The 19614-nt window shown below is 38.2% G+C and overlaps 1 protein-coding gene and 1 long non-coding RNA gene across 2 annotated transcripts; both read right to left on the bottom strand.

Moving 5' to 3' along the window:
- Window positions 1–615: 615 nt before the first annotated feature.
- On the bottom strand, window positions 616–2421 carry LOC120104483. Its single transcript, XR_005506879.1, has 2 exons — window positions 1031–2421; window positions 616–927 (listed from the first exon to the last, which is right to left on the bottom strand). It is a non-coding gene; the product is annotated as an uncharacterized LOC120104483 (long non-coding RNA).
- Window positions 2422–10738: 8317 nt separating this feature from the next.
- LOC103722920 (alcohol dehydrogenase-like 4) lies at window positions 10739–15652 on the bottom strand. The gene is given in 12 exon segments (XM_039123764.1): window positions 10739–11130; window positions 11318–11479; window positions 12078–12173; window positions 12519–12580; window positions 13139–13214; window positions 13326–13408; window positions 14600–14660; window positions 14662–14944; window positions 15031–15080; window positions 15271–15297; window positions 15299–15411; window positions 15486–15652. Coding segments are annotated over 12 exon segments (1236 nt in total). The 5' UTR covers window positions 15592–15652; the 3' UTR covers window positions 10739–11013.
- Window positions 15653–19614: the final 3962 nt, after the last annotated feature.

The raw sequence follows: 19614 nt of genomic DNA, 5'->3' as shown, positions 1-19614 counted from the left end.
GTTTATCTTTCAAATTAGTTTTATGTGTAGTTTAAAACTCATGGAGAATTTACCTTTTGGCACTACAAAAAAAATAACCTTCTCCGGCGCTCTTTAGAGCCCGTACCGACGCTTATAAGCATCGGTAATTTTCGCGTCGATGCTCTCAAAAGTGTCGCAAAAGCGTCGGGTAGGTAGAAGTGGAAATTTTTTTTTTAAGCGTCGGTAATTTTTGCATCGATGCTCTCAAAAGTGTCGCAAAAGCGTCGGGTAGGTAGAAGTGAAAATTTTTTTTGCCGACGTTTTTTAAAAGTGTCGGCAAAAATGAAAGCTATGCCAACGCAAGAAAGCATTGGCCTATTTTGGAGTCCGCCGACGCTAATAAGCGTCCGCAAAATCCAAAGAGAGACCGACGCTTATAAGCATCGGCAATACTTAGTCTAACAACGCTTTAAAGCATCGTTAGAGATATTTTTTTTAAAAAATAAAAAGCCTAATTAATTTTTTTGGGCCAAAACAAAAACAACCCGGACATTCTCCATTACCGGTTCGTTCTGATTCTTCTTCTAATAGCACAAGATAGATAGCCCAAAAAATTAAAAAATAACAAAATTAAAAAAGGAATAACACAAGAAAAACATAATGTATGTTTTCCTACTGTCAAATTATCTTTTACAATAGAAATAACCCCAGAAATTTTACAATAAAAATAATCCCAAAAATTACAAAGAGTAATCTCCTAACCCCAACCCCAACTTGAACTCCAACCTCCGTGTTCCGTTCTTCAAGAAATTACAAATTACAAATTACAAAAAGGATTTCGGAATCCCAAATCTCTTCTTCAGTCCACTCCTCAACTCCTAATCTCTTCTTCCATTTTTCCTTCATTGTCGTGAAGAGAACACCTCGACTCTATTTTCCCTTCTTCCGTCCGCTCCTCAGTGCCATCTTCCATTTCCGAAAACATGGAAAGAATACAGAAGAACCATAGAAGAACCAGTAATAAAGAAAAAATCCAAAAAAAAAGAAACACAAGAGAACCTCTACCTACCACCAAACTGCGATCCGGTCCCCCCGCTTGGCGTCCCCTTTGGCGGCAGCGGCAAAGATCATCATCCTGAACGCCCCCTTCTCATCTCTCTCTCTCTCTGTTTGACCGTGGCTAGGGTTCCATCGCCTTAGCCTTTTATAGGGGCAGTTGGGGGGTGGTTTGGTGTCCGGCGACGCTTAAAAGCATCGTCTGGCCCAAGTGACCCTCAAGGGTGGTTAAGCGTCTGTCATCTGGCCCAACTTTAAGAAAAATTAGTACTAATCAGTCAGTTGGATAATTCTGACGACGCTCCTTTCCCTCTCTGGCTGAAACCCAGGTTCTCTTGGATGCTCCGGACGTGCGACTCCAGGAATCCTCCCAAATTGGGAGAAGGGAGTCATTACAATCCAACGGTTCACATCTCGTTGTGGACCCCCTTCGACAATCCGACAGCGGGGGTCGCGTATAACCTCCTCGTGGGCGGGGTCACCAGCGACAGCGAGCACTACTCCCCCTACGCACTGGGCGAGGCGATGCTGGCCGTGCTACAGCGCTATCTCCCCTGCAATGAGCCTTACTCAGCGGGGGAGGATTCCGGCGAGTCGATGCTGGCAGACACGCCGGTGGATGCCTACTCGTGCGACGAGTTCCAGATGTACGAGTTCACGGTGCGGCGGTGTGCGAGGGGGCATTCCCAAGAAGGCTCGTCAAAGGGACCCCCGGAAGTACCATTACTCCAGCACAGCCTGCCCAGACTTTCAGAAGGGCAACTACAAGCGGGGCGACGCCTGCAAGCTCACCCACGGGGTGTTCGAATGCTGGCTTCGTCCGTCCCGCTATCGGACCCAACTGTGCAAGGATGGCACCGCCTACCATCGCCGCGTCTGCTTCTTCGCCCACACCCCATAGCAACTTACCTATTTTGCTTTTTAAACATAGAAAATATGTGAGAAGCCATTGCTGCATCTGAGAGGTGGGAGGTGATTAACCCTTTCGATGCTTATAAGCGTCGGTAATTGGCGGCTTCTGGGGACGCTAACTAAAGCGTCGACGGAGCCCATTACTTGCCAACGCTTTTTAGAAGTGCCAGCAAGTTTTCTCGCTGGAAAAAAATTGCCGACGCCTCTATCTAGCACCAGCAATATAGAGTCAGCAATATTTTTTTTTTTCTATAGTGTAGATAAAAGCTTGTGCCAAAGCCATGTTTATTTTTCATTTAAAATAAAAGGTTAAAATTTTGGCTAGTTTGCTGTTGTTGTTATTGTTTTTGTGTTTTTGTTTTAGTTTAATTTTCTTCCTGGATGTTGGAAGATAAAAATGAAAAACAATACAAAATTGGGATTAAGGAGCAAAAACTTGTAGGAGTTTGACAAGTTCCTTTCTATTATAATAGAGTGGCGGTACACGTGCACTTGCAAGTAGGCATTTGTCACCTAAACGCGGTGTAAATGGACCACACAGACTAGTACATCCCCTTCCCAAATTGTCCCCTTTGGGTGGTTAGGCATATGTACGATTTACTATGTTAATTAAATTCTTAGTGCATGAGTAAAGTCTGAGGACTGTCCCTAATTCTATCTACGTACTGTTTTTATTATTTTATACAATGCCTTCTAGAATTCCATATGCATCTTGGGATGCTCTAGTACGATTGTACAAGGGGTGTCTCAAGAGCCACAATGTAACCATGTAAGGTATGTTACAAGTCATTCTCATGTGACCAACAAGAAGTGAGAGAATAAAAAAACTCTTGCCCTTCTCCCATCATTTTGTTGATATTATGGACTCCTTCCGCTCGCTGAAAATTTTTTTCTCACCAAATTTTTTTTTAAAAAAAATAATTTTAAAAATATAATTTTTGAGAAAATAGTCTGAGCATATTTGGTTGATCATATAAAATAGCAAATTCCAGCGTGGCTTATGTTGGGTTGAACATTTACTTTCCTCAGAAGATTGTATGAAATACCTATCATACCCTTAATAAAAAAAATCTTACCCATAGATTTTGAAGTCTTAAAGATACTTTTGAAAAAAAAAAGAAAGAACCCTAATTTTCAATTGGTGGAAAAGTAGTTTTTCTATGTCTCCCATAGATTTTTCTTTTTTATGGGAATGCTACTTTCTTATATATCTCCCTCCTTTGAAAACTCTAACCAAACAAGAGGCATTTCTTTGTTTTCCCACTGACCACACTTTTTCCTCTTCTTTTTCTGCGAACCAAATGAGTTTTATAGAGCTTGTAAGAGAAACCCACTACGTCACCCAAGCTAACATTCTCCTTCCTATTTCATCCAAGATCCTCCTCTTTTAAGTTCGCACTCTTGCTTGCAGTCACCCAGTCTAGCGTCATAGTTAAAGGAAATCTTTGCTAATCTGTTTGATGCCTCTTAATTCAGAAGTCATAACTTAGTCATACGTCGTCCAATTGAAATGATCATTTTTTTAGAAAAAAATAGGTAACTTTTTGAGATTACAATGTGATACAACTAGCGGTTAGAGTCAAATTCCATTATTTGGACTCCGAAACAGGCCGCTCCAACTAAAAATTTTCTTTTTGAGAAAGATTTTGATGGGTTGTAACAACTTTCAATCTAGAAAGAATTAAGCAAAGCAATGGAAGGCAATGTTGATGTAGGAATCCAAATCTATTTTCTGAAGGATTTTAGCTTTTTTATGTTTATCTCTACTAATCATGTCTATTTTAGAAAAGATAGTTATGCTCAAACTAGGAGATGAATCTAAACTGAATCATGCTAGGATAAACCTCGCTATTATAAATAAAGGCTATGTATATCACTTTTTGAGTCATCAATGAAACAATAAGGGATATAAACCCTCCTACTTTTATTAATTTTTACTACTTTTCAATAAGTTTTGAGAGATTCAAATTGAGCAGGTTGAGGAAATTCTTTCTTCTCTCAATAAGATTAAGAAAAAAATGACCCATGAATACTACTCCATCAAACTCATGAAATACTAATACTACGTAGTCCAAAAAAAAAGGAGTTCTAGAAAGAAAATATCAAAAAAAACAAATAATCTCAAAAGAATCAACTTGCTCTGATAACTTAGTAGATGGAATAGAATTTTTCAACAATTTCAGATTTCCTAAATGGGAATAAAATCTATTTTATCTTTAAACCTAAAAATCCAGAGTTCCCCTATTTCCAAATAAACCATCAAATAGAAAACAATGAGAATATCCCAACCAGCTCACAAATTTCTTTTCAAATTCTTGTCTCAAAACTCCCCAAGATTAAGATATAAAAGAAGATTGTCCTCTCCATTTGGTTCTAATTTTGAAAAAATCTCAAATTCTTCCGAAATAAAAGAGAAGAACTTTCAATAGCAGAATAACATAAAACACAAAATGGGGGAGCTAGCCAATTTCCTTTCTTCAAGTTAACAAACATTAATATTTTTATTTTTTTGGCTACTAAACATGGAAAATCCTTGACTCTATCAAATTAAGAGTCAAAATAAATTAAGATCCAACTTACCACTAACATTAAGATATATATAAAATAAATTGACACTGAAAACTTGAGAGGAATGTAATCTCTAAAATGACTTTGTCTCTAGAGCATGAGGATAAGTCATAGTTAAGAATTTGAAGGAGACTATGATATAAAGCAAAATTAGTACTTTCTAGAATTTAAGCCCCAAGTCTACCCGCTACACACAATTGTGGTAGGCCTCTTGCTAAAAAGAATCCCTTCTACAAAGTAAGGATTAGATCTCCTCTTGCGACTTGGTAAATACGCCTCATGTCCATCTTACAATAGAAACCATTTTGTTAATATACTAAATTCATAATAGAGATAACATTTCTAATAATAAGAACAAAAAACTTGTACCTAGGGGATTATTTTGTTTCACTCATTAAGTAGCCCTTTTCTCTTATTGTTCGACTATCCCGTAATTTTTTATATTTTTTAAATTGTCATTTTAATAAAAAAACTAGAAACAAAAATAAAACTATGTTATTCAAGAATTCATTATTTATTTAACAAGTGTAACCCAATTTTGAAAATCTAGTGGCTGCATGAAGAGGACTAGTGTGTCTATTGTTTAGATATTCGTGTAGGTTAGCAACATCATGAACTAACATGAACCACAAAATTCAATCATAAAGTGAGATTTAAGAAATATTAGGAGCAAAATGGAGAACTACCTAGGGAAGCACCTGTTGGTGTTGCATTAGCTGGCTCACATAATTCTCTTCTTTCACTAGGTGTACGCTTGTTATGGTTCCTCCTCTTGACAGCTTGTAGTCTTATCATCAATTCAGCAACAAGAGAAGGCTTTCCTTTTGCAATCGAGTTGGCTACAAGGTTCACTTTGTCTAAAATCTCTAGGGATGGGACCAAGTCCTAGGGTATGAACATGCTTGTTTTTTTCTGCTCATAAGATTTGAGATAAGATGTCATCCAATGCAATGCCAGTTTTTGAGCTCTCTGGGTAATCCTTTAGAAATGAAAATGGAATTTCAAGTTAGTTACTTCTATTGATTTTCTTATTTATTTTTTTGTTCTTTTATTCTTCTTCAGTTCAGGTCAAAAATAGAAGAAGTTAAGTCGATCCAAATCAAAAGGGGTTCATGGCCAAAGGTAAAGAGTCAGAGTCGGAGTTATTTTGGAATGTACCAGTTGTGTCCGAAATGGTGTTAGTTACTCTAGTTGTTCCTTGAATGAGAGAGATATTGACATGTAGTTGGTCATTTGACGTTTCCATTACATATTAAATAACATAATACATAAAATTTGTAACATACAATAATATAAAAATAATCTAGACTTAGATTTAAATTTCAGTTCGTGCCTTCTGTGAATTTGGAAATCGAAGATCTGTAGAATATCCTTCGATAATCATTTTCTCAAGTACTACTGCTTTAAAATTAATACCACAATACATCAATGCTTCTTTATATGTCTACATTAAGCATTTTGATCTTCCTTTACACAAGTTTGCATTGATCATTTGGAGTGGGTTTGTACAGTTACTAGCATCTTGAGATTCGATGACTTGTTATTGGTTCATTACTTACTACACTATTTTGAAGTTGTGAGTTTAGCATTCAGAACATGCAAGATCTCAACTTGTATTTCTTTAACTAATTTTAGAGAGTAAAATTACAATCCCCATATATGAGGAGTTTAATAATGCCAACTTTAGAAAAAAAGGATACTGTGAGCCACGTAAATTCTACTACATAACGTCATAGAGAAATGAATGAAATGGCAGATGAAACAATAATTATATGAATGTATTCAAAGCTATGTGTTCATTTAGCGTTCTTTAAAATTACATAGGGAAGGTTTGTATTGTCTTTTTATATTCATAATATTAGCAACCTACTCAAGCAAAAAGGAATCCTTCCAAGTTCAAAAAAGTGGAAAAGGTCAGATTTTTGTATTCAGGGACTTTAGGCTTCATCATTATGCAAATTAAGGGACACAAATCGTTGGCAAATAGGACTTTCTACTATCCATCTACAAGACTGCTTTCTAAGTTTTTATCATTTGCACCAAATCAATTTTATACTACAAGACTGCTTTGCATACTCATGGAGAATTTCTTGGCCACATTTTATTGGTAACACCATCAAAAAAAGTTTGATCAAGTTTTCTTAAAAGCATAGCTGCAGCCTAATTGCCATTTTATCAGCAGAAATCTGGAGCATTGATCAGCATACAGTATCACTTGTTCAGGTTTTGTCATTACCTATATTTCCTTTTTCCCCTTCTTTCAGAATCATAAATTGAGAATTGAGGGAAATAGAAGTCACTGAGGACATTTTCAATGCCTAAAATTCTGTAACATTTGCTTTCTGCAGTCAAGTATTGGCAAATTAGAGAAACTTTGCTGAAATTGTTATGTCTACAAGATCTTAGTCTGAACAATATTTTGTTCCCAATAAACTAGAGCATTAATTTTAATCCTTAGAAACCATGAGCAATGGATATGTATCATTTATCAACCATACCATGAAGATTGATCATATGGTAAAAAGATTAGAAAGTGCCCAATAATAACATACACGCATGCAGTAAATACACTGTATCTCCTTTCTTGTCAGATGCTATATCTTGAGTACAATTATGGAACTTTTTTTTTTTCATAAAATTGGGTAAGCGTGGATCTTATTGCTACCCTAGCTTTGTTAAATGTATATTGAACATTAAATTTATTTATGTCATGGGAAAAGAGGTATCCACTACAAAAGAGCTAAGCAAATTTGTAGTTTGTGTCTTTAGAAGGCATCGAGAAACTACCATTGAATATTCAGTAGGTCAAAATGTAGATCAGTGTGGATTGAATATCAAAACATCCATAAAATGTCATTTTTCATTAAATTCAGTTAATATGAATATAGATATTAGATGCTAAAACTCTTATCTGTACTTGTCCTGAATGGTTACCAATATGCTAAAGCTCAATGTTGGAGGTTTTTTTTTTTTTTTTTGCTAGGATGGGTGGATCAAACCTGACGAGTATCCTTAGAGTGCCAGGGGCAACTCTTCATCTCCAGCCCACAGGGTACTATCGGAGTGACAAGCTACATAAGCAGCCACCCAATCCGCAGCCCCATTGGCTTCGCGGTATACATACTTTTAGAGGGCAAAAAACATCCTTAGAGCTCTTCCTAGTAGTTTTTTTATAACTTTTTGAAGAGCTAGAAAACTATCTCAAAATTTTACCAAATACCTCAAAATCACACAAAAGAGCTTCTACTCCTCCAAGGGGTGCTTTTTTGCTCTCTAAAAGCAATGCCAAACAAAGTCTAAAAAAATGAACTATTTAAATCTTTAATTGTAGTATAATATTTTTCATATTAATTTTGTAATTATAATAGAAAAAATGTTGTTATTAAATTATCATTAGATTATATTTACACCAAATTCAAACTGACAATGGTGTTCCAAAGGCTGATCAAATAATAAGCCTTAAAACACCACCAGAATAAAGTGAGTAGTAGATCTTCAAGTGGGTTGTGCGGACTAAGAATACAAGTTGAAACACCAAAAGTATGGTCTAAATGATTATGGAATAAACTTAAGGGAATAGAAGCTCTCAGCCTAGGATGAGGATTCCAGTAGAGCAAAGTCCGAGAATGTTTTTTGCCATATCAATGAAGTGGGCACAATAGTCAAACAATCCAAGAAGTGAAAAGAATTGTGGCACGCCTACCATGCATGAAAATAGTGGGCCATATGAAGCGCTAATAAGTACAAATAGCATTACTAATTAATAGGATTCATCTTACTACTGCCAAGGATGCTAGTGGATTGGGAGCACCACCTACCACTCTTGGCAATAGTGGCTCATGTGGCATATAATTGTAAAGGCAAATATTAAGGTAGTTAATGAGGATCACTTATAAATATTATATTATAATGCTAAAAAAGAATCTTAGACACATCAATATATCTAGTTTATCTTTAATCATCTTTGCTTTATATTTACTTTATCCTGCTTGAGGAGGGGGGAGGCGAAGGGTAGGGGAAGAAGAGACGGAAATGATTTTCCGAGAGGCGGAGGAGCGTCGGGTTGCTGGGGCTGCTCGAGGCCATTGTGGCTAGGGTTTTATCGCTTGGCATTTTATAAGGTGGATTTTGGAGTGGAAGTGCGGTGGAGCGGTGTGTTTAAGCATCGTCTAGTGTACGTCCGACGACGCTTTTAAGCATCGTCTGGTGTCCGACGATGCTTTCAAGCGTCGTCTGATCCAAATGGTGTCCAACGACGCTTAAAAGCGTCGTCTTAAGTTAGTGTTTAAGAAAAAAATTAATATTAAGTGGAGAGTTAGTGAATAGAATTCCGACGACGTTTTTAAGCGTTGTCTGCTCCTCTTTCTTCTTGGCCTCCGACAACGCTTAGAAGTATCGTATTATAAATTTAGTTTGGACAACACTAAAAAGCATCGTCTTAATTTCATCCCCGCTGACGCTACTAAAAGGCATCGGCAAATTTTGGCGCGCTCACAAAATTGCCAACGCTTCTTTCTTGCATCGGCGCATAAGAGTCGGGATATCTTATTTTTGTTTTAGTGATGGATGCTCTACACTCTGATTTAAAGGCCTATCAATTCTTGGTGCTAATCTCACATGTCAAGTCTTTACCAATAGGATGGCTTTTGGGCTCTTGGACAACCAACTTCTCATGCAGATCCCCATAGTTTGCCATGCAGAAATTAGCTTCCTACTTGAATCCATATTGATTTATCATGCAAACTGGACCGAGCCTTAGTCCACTAGTTATTATGGGCTAGGTTGGGTGTCAACTTGGTAATGTATTGGAACCTAAATATGCCATTCAATATGGAAGCCGAGATCAAATTTAGATGGAACTTAAGACTCATAAACCTCTCAAAAAATATAATCAGAGGCCACTAATCTCCATTTAATAGCATATTTATCAAAGTGAATATTTATTGGTAAAACTATTTATTTAGATTTAATTATATGTTTGGAGTTAGTACTTTTTATTAGAAACTTAATTCTCCCTATAGCGCAAATAATTTTCATTTGTATATACCCTTGCACTTTAACTATTATATGTTTGTGTATATATATAGGAGAGAGAGAGAGAGACAGCAACACTTGAATGGATCTCCATTTAGATTGGGTCGAATTGGTATCCAAAAATAAGAGTTCCATATCAATAATCTAAATTGTTAGATACCATTTATTACCTAAAAAGCTAACATATCAAAAAATACAAAAACACATATTATTGTATGTTATTTAAACTATTTAATTTAATCATTTAATACGTAGAATAAAAATATCTAAATTATAATTTAAAAAGAGTAGATCATATTTAATATCTGAGACCATTGATACAGAATTTCTATCGTCTAATGTAGAATGGATCATCCATTCGAATATTACAACCAATTCTCTGTTTCTAACCATCGCTCTCTGTCCATGTGATGGCCATTAAAGGACGTACATAAGAAGACAGATAATATATATGACATAGTATGATGGCCACTTGTGGTCGCACATAAGAAGGCGATGATGTGATATGTTCACTTGTAGACATTTCAAGGAAGACAATACGGCCACTTGTGGACATGCATGGCAAGGCAAATAAGACGCTTTCATTCTTTTAATCACCATGTTCCAACAACAAAAAAAACATATGGACATCCATTAACAGGGCAGATAAGACGCTTCATCACCATGTTCCAACAAACAAAAAAAAAACATTTGAACATACATTACAAGGCAGATAATACGGCCACTTGTGGACATACATAGCAAGTCAAATAAGACATTTTATTATTTTAATTAAAAATAAGATTTTATGACATACTACTCTTCTTTTTCTTTTTTAATTCAAAACATCGCAAACTATTTGATTTTACTTACTCATGATTAATTATTTCCAATAGCTTGCTCCGTTGCTTCTATAGAATAGCACAGTTGGTAAAGAAAAAGTATATATATATAATTTTATTACTAGTGATGTATCTGATTATGCTTGTGTGAGAGCAATCGATCTACAAACAACAACAACAATATATATATATAGTATGAAAGATAGATTGGATAGCAGTCGTTGTCCCAAGACAAGCAATAAATCCCAAGAGTCTACATGTTGAGATGGAATATATAATATGAAATGTTACGTGTTTTTGTTGAAGGACTGACAGAGACAGATTTTATAGCAGTTCACAGAATCTATATATTTGAGGGGAAATATAACAGTAAGTTTACGTTGCAGTAGCACAAGTTGTACACCTCTTTCATCTGACGGGATTGTATTCAAGTCTTAAATATGGGTGCTTTTCAAGTATGTTTGTATTAATACAGAAAACAGTGACATGCGGAGCTTCCACTGCTAAATGAAAAACAAGAAAAAGATTATAATTTTTACCCTTACCTTTAGATAATTAGTTGGACATCCTATAGTGTTGAAAAGATGCATGCAACGTCGAAGATGTCTCTCCATGTTATTTCACTGATAGAAATCCTTTCCAAATGGAATTAAGATATGTATCACAGGTGCAGTAGACACCTCAAGGACTTTCCCTCTGACAGAAGCTGAAAAGCTTTGTTTATCTCAGTAAAAGGCATCTCATGTGTTATGAATCCATCCAGATTAATTTTGATTTCCTGCAAGAGTGGGGATAAGCAAGATTATGAAGGGATATTGTTGTTGAAAATTTTTGTAATATTGTTACCGAAAATTACTAGTATATGTGCAATGAAACAAGTAGAGCTGCTCTATTGTTGACTTGTTATATGGTATGTATGACACAAAACAAGAATATATTATTCTTATGTAGCTTTGGAAACCTACCCCATTCATGTACTTGTCCACAAAATCCGGCAACTGGGATTTCCCCTTAAAATCTCCAAAGACACTTGCAACGATCCTTCGGCCATCAAAGAGCTCCATTGGATGCAAGGGAAGCAACCTTGGGGTTGGATGGATTCCTAAAATCACTGTCAAACCCCATCCCTGTTCGTCCAAGAACAATAATTAAGCGAGCTTGTGAGAGATGTAAGAATTTTATAAAGATCACAAATTCTCAAAACACTACTGAGAAATATATCAAGCTTTTCATTGCTTTATCATTTGCAACCATGCAGTGATGAGTAGAAGTATCTTAGAATATAAAAGGAGCCACATGTCAAATACTAATTAGTAAGCTCCCGTGACTCTTGGGTCACCTCCCCCAGCATTTTCTTTTCTTACAAATCTTAAAGTCTATGTATAGTCCTACTCCATGAGTCTTTAATGTTGGCCAATTGGCTCCATGATGTCAGGTCCATGCCGATGGCAGTAAACTAAACGCCACACAAGGCGAGATATTTATGACATTGTCAAATTAGGGTGGCGTGCTCAACTGTCGAGCATAGGAAACTTTAAATGAAGATAAAGAGATGACATCAAACCATTTGTCCCACGTAATTGAAGTCACTAGGGCTTATTTGGGCATCCCTATCCTTGAATAGCTCTGAAACCTACAAGGTCACGCAATGGCTATCCTAAAGGTGCTTATAAGAACAAAGCAGAAGTCGATTCATCAAAAAGAAAGGCACAGCCGAAAACGTACGTCACGGGTTGACAAGAAAGCTTCGCGGAGTACATCCAGATTCCCTGCACACTCGAAGCTGTAGTCAACACCACCTTTCGTCGTTTCCCTTATCACCTGCACATCTTGCCATCAATACCACATGGGTGAAGCAAGCATGCATGCACTGATGCAAGCCATTATATAACATTGTACATTTGAACACATTAAAGTTGGTCAGTCTTCTTCAAAATTTGATATTGAAAATTTTAAATTTTCTTCTAATAGACTTCGTACACATAAATTTATATAGTCTATGTATAGTGCTTAATTCTTTGTTTTATCTTCCTCTGAAGTGTTGGAACAAGAGGGTTGAAAAGAAGCAGATCTTACAACTGCAAGCAGATAAACCCATTCCTGCTACCATTATAGTCAAAAAGGGATTTGGACATTACTGGTTAGATAATAAAATAATTATTATACCTCATGCGTAGGCTTGTCGCAGTCTGTGGGGTTGACAAATTTTGTGATGCCCATTTCTCGCCCTACATGGTAAGCAATGGTACATCAGAAGCCTCTCATAGTCTTGCTTTATAAATCAAGGAACAAGGTTTAGGATGCAATTCATGTTGAAACAAGAGCAAGGCGATTATTATTCATCGGTGTCTTTGATATGCAATAACAATCTATACACAATTATTGAAAAGTCTCTCTCTCTCTCTCTCTCTCTCTTTCTCTTTAGCGAGAGAATCACTGTGAAGGAATTGAAAGCTTGGCAGATCGCTACCTGTACATTACATCATCTAAATAAGTTTAAATAGTAGAAGATAACCTCGTTGACTTGTCAATTAGTTATGTAACATGGTAATGACTTTAAGGATTTCTCAACTGCAAGCTTCATGTTAAAAGTCTTGGCATTATGCTCCTAAATATAATTGCAACATATAAAACTTATTGCTTAAAGATGGGGTACAGAAGTAACACAACAAAACGATGTTTGGTTTGTTTCTAATTAATGCAGACTAATAGTAATGATGTAAAAAATTTTAGTAAATGAAACACATGCATAAAGATCCAGGTTTTCACATCAAAGGAAACCACACCTTTCACAAATTTTTCCGAGTTGATGTCAACACCAATAATTTGGGAAGCTCCCCTCAGTCGGGCACCTTCTGCAACCTGAGAAATATTCTACAATTAGAGATATTTCAACCATAAAAGATAAAATTGACTACTAAGTCTTTGCCTTTATAAATTATATAATAGATCATATGGTAGAAAATTTCGAACCGCGAGGCCCACAGCCCCAAGGCCGAAGATTGCCACAGTTGAACCCTCTTTTACATTTGCACAATTCCATACGGCTCCCACTCCTTCCAGTTTAACAAGTGGTCAAAAGAAAAACAGATTAAAAGTAATATTACTGAAGAAAAAAGGAAATGACAGAAACAGTTAATGGAACAAGAAATATATATTTGATTTAATTAGGTTCTGTTTTCCAAAAAAAAAGTAGCCTTCAATGACAAAAAATAACAGGAATTGATTAGAATTGGAGTATAGATATGATTTTGTTGATAATGAGAGGAGATTAGAGTTCTATTGTCAGTTTGACTTCAATTAATTAATGTTATATAATATGAAGCCTGCTTTCACTCAACAAATGCTTAAAAACTAGCATGAAGCGTAAGTCATGACGTATGACATTTACATCAAGAGAAAAAGTGTAAGTAGTTGATCTTGCAATGATTCAGAAGTAGGCTTAAACATGGAGCACCATATCATTTCCTTCCTGTGATGCTTCTTTGTGTAGATAGCCGCAAAAGAAATCACTTTTAAAATATCTTCTGAAAAGTCTCTGGTGCATGGGTGCTGATGCAATCTTGGAAGCTACATTAATGGAAGATTTTTTTTTACAGATTAATAAGAAGAGTCAAATCACTTGTCCCACATCTTGTCCCGAGCACCAGTAGTTTTTTTTTTCTTCTACTCGCATGGAAACAATATATCATCTTAATTAATTAGTAGGGTTACCCCACATCACGGGGTTTGCATGTGAAGCCACATGCAGTGTAGCTTTGGCGATTTGGACTAACTTGATAATCTTTGAAAACTTGGTAGGTTATTTACCTAAAAAAAAACACAGAGAGAGAGAGAGAGAGAGAACCCTGGCAGGTTGAGGTGTTACCCATGCTAAACTAAGTTTAGAGCAAAGAAAATGTTAAAATCACTACTTATCCGGCTGCGGAGACAGGTTCGAAATTAGAACCTCGATTTTAATACCATATTAAATTACCATTTATTTCAAAAATTTAAATTGATAAATAAAATATATTTATTTATATATATTATATTTTTTACAGAGAATAACTAAGTTTCATCTATAGAAAGGCAAATGGAATTGCTGATTGGATTGTCTTCTTTATTTAGATAGTGGGTCTAATCATTCTGGTGGGTTTATCTGATTAGACAGTGGACCTGTGCCAAGAGTCTTTTTGTAGTCTTTTGTTTAATAATAAAGAAAGAAAGAAACTAAGTTTGTGAGAAATTTTAGGTGGCATATGTACCTGTGGAAATGCCACAGCTAAGCAGGCACATCTTTTGGAGGGGCGCAGCGGGGTTGATTTTTAACGACGCAGGCGGAGTCGAGCACGGTGAACTCGGCGAAGGTGGAGGTGTTGAGGAAGTGGTAGACGGGGCGGCGCTCCCCGGCGGCGGGATCCAGGACGGAGAACCTGGGCTGGCCGTCGCCGGCCATGACGCTCTTGAAGGGATCCACCCGGAACCGGGCGCAGAGGTTCGTCTTGTGGGATTTACAGTGGACGCAACCCCCGCACTCCCCGTTGAAGATTGGGATCACATGGTCCCCTTCCTTCAAGTCCTCCACGCCCTCCCCTACGCTTTCCACCACCCTGTCCGCATGAATCCAAGATATATTACGACGTTACGTGTATATATATATATATATATATATTTTGTTTGTTGCTAGTTTGCTTACCCGGCTGCCTCATGGCCAAGTATTCGAGGGTAGACTCGTTGCATGTCGTTCTGGTGTCAAGGTAGGAAGGAGACACAAGCAACAAGGAAACTATAGTTAGAGCAAATGGAAGGAAGTGAGAATAGAGGAGAAATATGTAATATGATTAGAAGAAAGTGTTGATAGGTTGGCTCAAGAAAAATAGAGTTTGGATGGTAAATTAGTATGAAGAGAAGGTGAGGTATTCTGTAATAGTTTTACCAGGCCTTTCCAAGCACTGAGATCGGTGGTGGCAGATGGAAGTGAAGAGGATCTTGAGCCGGACCTCCATTTTTTGAGGGGGCTGCACTTGCACCTCCTCCATCACGAAGGGTTCTTCTGGACCCCAGACAACGGCAGCTTCCCACAGTAAAAAAAATCAAAAGCCATTTAGATTTGAGAAAGAGAGGAGAGAAGAGAAGAGAGAGTAGATACCTTACAAGTGATAACTTTGCCGGCTGTATCACTGGCATGGAAACCATTAGAGCAGCCACCGTTAAAGCTATGAAATCCATTAGCATGTTCTTGGCTGGTGTTCCCCATCTCTCTCTCTCTCTCTCGCTCTCTCTCTCTCGGATGAGACTGTCGGTATATGGCTATGTGGGAAGAGCTGCACGGAAATAGACCGCATATTTATAGCCAAAAAGTAGGCAATGTTGTCTTCTTCTAAATTTTATATATCCTTTTAGAAAATGATAATAGAGAAAAAGAAAATTGGAGAGAGAAAATAATAAATTTTATTAAATAAAGTTACAAGTCGAAGGAAGGAGCCCGGCTCTTGCACCGCTGTCACAACACGAAGGGTACCTCCCAAGGACATCTTTCCGAGAAAAACATTCATTAACAATGGATGATAATACTTGATGCTTCTTATCGTTTTTGACATCACTCGCCATCCTTCTACAGATAATATTTAATTTTCTTTAGCTATTAGTAATGAATGCTTTGGTAGCTCCCGTTATGCTCCCATGGACTATTCTCCTGCCAAATTTATGGACTTGTCACCAAAATGACGAGTTAGTTGAGGGCGAAATTACCAACGTTCAAGTTGTATCTCTTGCATAAAAAAAATATCAGTTATTGGTAGGGCTGTTAACGAGCCGAGCCGAGCCCGAGCCACCGCAGGCTCGGCTTCGGCTCGTTTCACCAACTTCCCGGCTCGGGCTCGGGCCTCGGGCTCGGTACCGAGCCCAGTATTGGGCTCGGGCTCGGGCTCGGGCTCGGGCGGCATGGCTCGGGCTCGGGCTCGTGAAGCTCGTTTGCCCGAGCCCGCCCCATCCCCAGCCCCATCCGGCCATCCCCGTCCCTGTCTCCGTCGACCGTCGGAGAGAAGAACGAGCAGCCGCCAGCCGAGCTCAGTTCCGGCGGTTCGTCGGAGAAGAATGAAGGAAGGAAAGAGAAGAAGAAGAAGAGAAGAAAGAAGGATAGAAAGAAATTAAAAAAAAGGAGAAGAATGACTCACCTTCTTCTTCTGAGACGAACGAAGGGCGGCGGAGGGAGCTCGGATCTGGAGAGCTTGCGGTCCATGACGACGAAACCTCACCGCGGTGACCCTCACGCCGGGCCGCCGGGGGTGCTCCGCCATCCTGCTGGCCAGCTCGAGCGCCTCCCGGTCGTCGGACCTCCGAAGAACAGCACGCACACGCCATGCGCCACCTCGGCCGGGCCCACCTGCCCGCCCCCGCCGAAGCCTCGGTCCACGAGGACGGCCACGGAGCACGGAGCCTCCTTCATGACCCTCTGGTTCACCGCCCGCCAGCCGGGCCCCACGTTCTCCATGTGGCCGCTGTCGTCACCGCCGCAGCCCGGTGTTTGTGGAAGGGGACGACGAGGAGGGAGACGCCTTGTCGTCGGCCACGTGCAGACGTCTTCGTGGATCGTCGGCATGGCGGAAATGGCGGTCATGGCAGCGAGCTCGGCATCGGCGGCGGAGGAGAAAGGCGAGAGGGGAGGGAGGGACACCCGGAGGGAGGAGGGGAGGGACACCCGGAAGAGAAGAGGGGAGGGCACCGGAAGCTTCTGGAGAAACCCAGAAGAAAGGAGAAGAAAAAAAGAAAAAAAAAAGAGGAGGTGGTCAGCCAGTCAGGTGGGAGGGAAGGATTAACGTGGGTTTGGGTTAACGGGCTAAGTCCCAATCCAATTCGATTTTGGAGGTTGGAGGCTTGGAGGCTGGAGCTCTCTTTTGGGCTCGTTTGGGCTCGCGAGCTGCTCGGGCTCGAGCTCGGGCTCGGGGCTCAGTTTTAAACGGGCCTCATTTTGGGCTCGGGCTCGGGCTCGTTTGACTAACGAGCCGAGCTCGAGCCGGGCTTTTACCGAGCCGGGCCCGAGCCGAGCCCGAGCAGCTCGGCCCGTTGACAGCCCTAGTTATTGGGGTCACATCCTGCACAGTTCTCAAAATACTCCAAACTTTATTGGCAAATGATAGCCATTGGGGCAATGATTAAGAAATATTAATTGCTTCAACTTATTCCAGAAATATTAATTGCTTCCAAAAGCAGCTTATTCCAAAAATATTAATTACTTCCAAAAAAGACAGCTTGTTCCAAGGATATTAACTGTTTCTAAAAAGCAGCTGGAAGAAAATATAATAAAAGTGGTTGGAGATTAATTATTATCCCTTAACCTGGGATGATTAGTGGGATTCAAATTATATTACACATAGTTGCCCCCAATCCTTCTTTTCTTATTAGTACAGTATTTGTTGGCTATAATGGTGTATCTCCATTTGTTAATTAAAAATGACTAAAATAGCATTATGTCACCATGGGCAGAGTAGGCACAAAAGCAATCATGGTGGTATGCACTGAAACTTGCCATTTCATTTTTATTCTCTCTTAATGGGCAGAGTAGGAAATGAAAAAAAATGGAAGTATTTCTTTATTCTCTCTTAATAACTAGTTATTTTTATGATTATTATTTTTATTTTCTCTCTCTATTTAATATAATATTGGAAGGATAAATTATATTAAATGAAGATTCTACTTTATTTCTTGAAAAAAATATAGTGAAGATAGTTAAAGACTAATTAATATTGCTTAACTATCGCCCCGGAGGTGTTTGGTTAGCGGGGATCTAACTTTATTCATCAATATCTCGGAACGGCCAAATTCATAGAAAAATAAAATCCTTCTTCCACGCAAAAAATACAACCCCTTCCAAATAACTATAAGTCAGCAATTATGCACCTATTGAACTTATACTATGTTTAAAAAATACATCAAGGTATTGCGATTTAAAAGAAATTGTCCAATAAGCGCGAGTGTCGTTTCTCATGAAGAAAGGCCGTCTTCTACATAGTAAGTTTATTTCTGAGAAATCAATGGCAATTGTCTGTTAAATTTTGTTCAGAAGGTCTATTTAACTACTTAGCAGATCAATTAAAATTTTAGAAGATATAATTAAACCTTTTGGGTCTCCCATCTTCGGGCCTACCATGCATTTATGACCCAAGTCCTGTTTTCATGCATTCATTATGGAGGTCCACGAGCCTACGTACATCTCATCTGCCTCGTGGTGTCTCTCTCGAAGCTGGCTGCAATCCCAGGTCATATGGTCATGTTCCCATCCACGGGGCTAAGCTGCCTGTATCCAACCTGGAATCCAGTGAATGTCCAGAATATTAAGAAATGAATGCAGAAAGATAAAATGGTCGGTGTCATAAATTATGCACTCAGCTAAATGATACCATATTCATATATTATTTTTGTAGAAATGCAGTGCAGGTACATTGCATTATAGAGTTTCTTAATACTTCTTTATATTAGTTGAAACATTACTCTCATCACAAGTGGGCCTTGGGTTTGTTGTCTTTCTCTTTTTCAATATGGAATCCTAGGGTTACTTTTTGTCCACATATGTCTACGATGGTGATGGTGGTGGTGGTGGTGGCAGCAATGTCATTTGAGGTATACTTAACTGAAGCATGGTGGCCAGTGATGTATGCTATTACGAAAGACACTTTGATTGGACATCTAATATTATTTTGGATGAGATTTTGAGTTGACCGGGCTTTATTGATAATTCCAAAAGCCTTACCATTATGTTATATAAAAAAAAATTGATCCTTAAGGATACAAAATGATAAACATCAAAATATTGATTGATATATCATTTAAAAATTTTCAATTAAAAGGGTATAAAATAATCGCTCGCCGGCCATGATGGCCAATTTTGGTGAACATGAAAAAATGATTTCATATAATCCTTATATGATATCTCTATGGTGTTTTTATATGAACACCACCTTAAAAAAATTGTGAGAGCCACCTGTTCTATTTTTTACTGCTAATGCTATAGGTATTAGATTTAATACTATCATGATCAATTTATATGGTCACCTAGTCATTGGCTCTTACTAAATAACCTGGCCTATTATAGAAGTCAGTTGATAAATTGAATAATTATGTATTGCATGCCCTCGCTCAACAAAATTTCACTATTTTTGTTGCAATTTAGCTGCAGCTTTGCAAATATGTTGAACCAAAATTAAATAGGCTGACCAACCATAGAACTACAATCATCAATTGACTATGTTAAATTACTCTGCTTCTACGTGTCTCAATATCC

The sequence above is a fragment of the Phoenix dactylifera genome, chromosome 2 (assembly GCF_009389715.1).
Source record: "Phoenix dactylifera cultivar Barhee BC4 chromosome 2, palm_55x_up_171113_PBpolish2nd_filt_p, whole genome shotgun sequence".
Lineage (NCBI taxonomy): Eukaryota > Viridiplantae > Streptophyta > Magnoliopsida > Arecales > Arecaceae > Phoenix > Phoenix dactylifera.
This window is presented reverse-complemented; position numbering and strand designations above follow the sequence as displayed.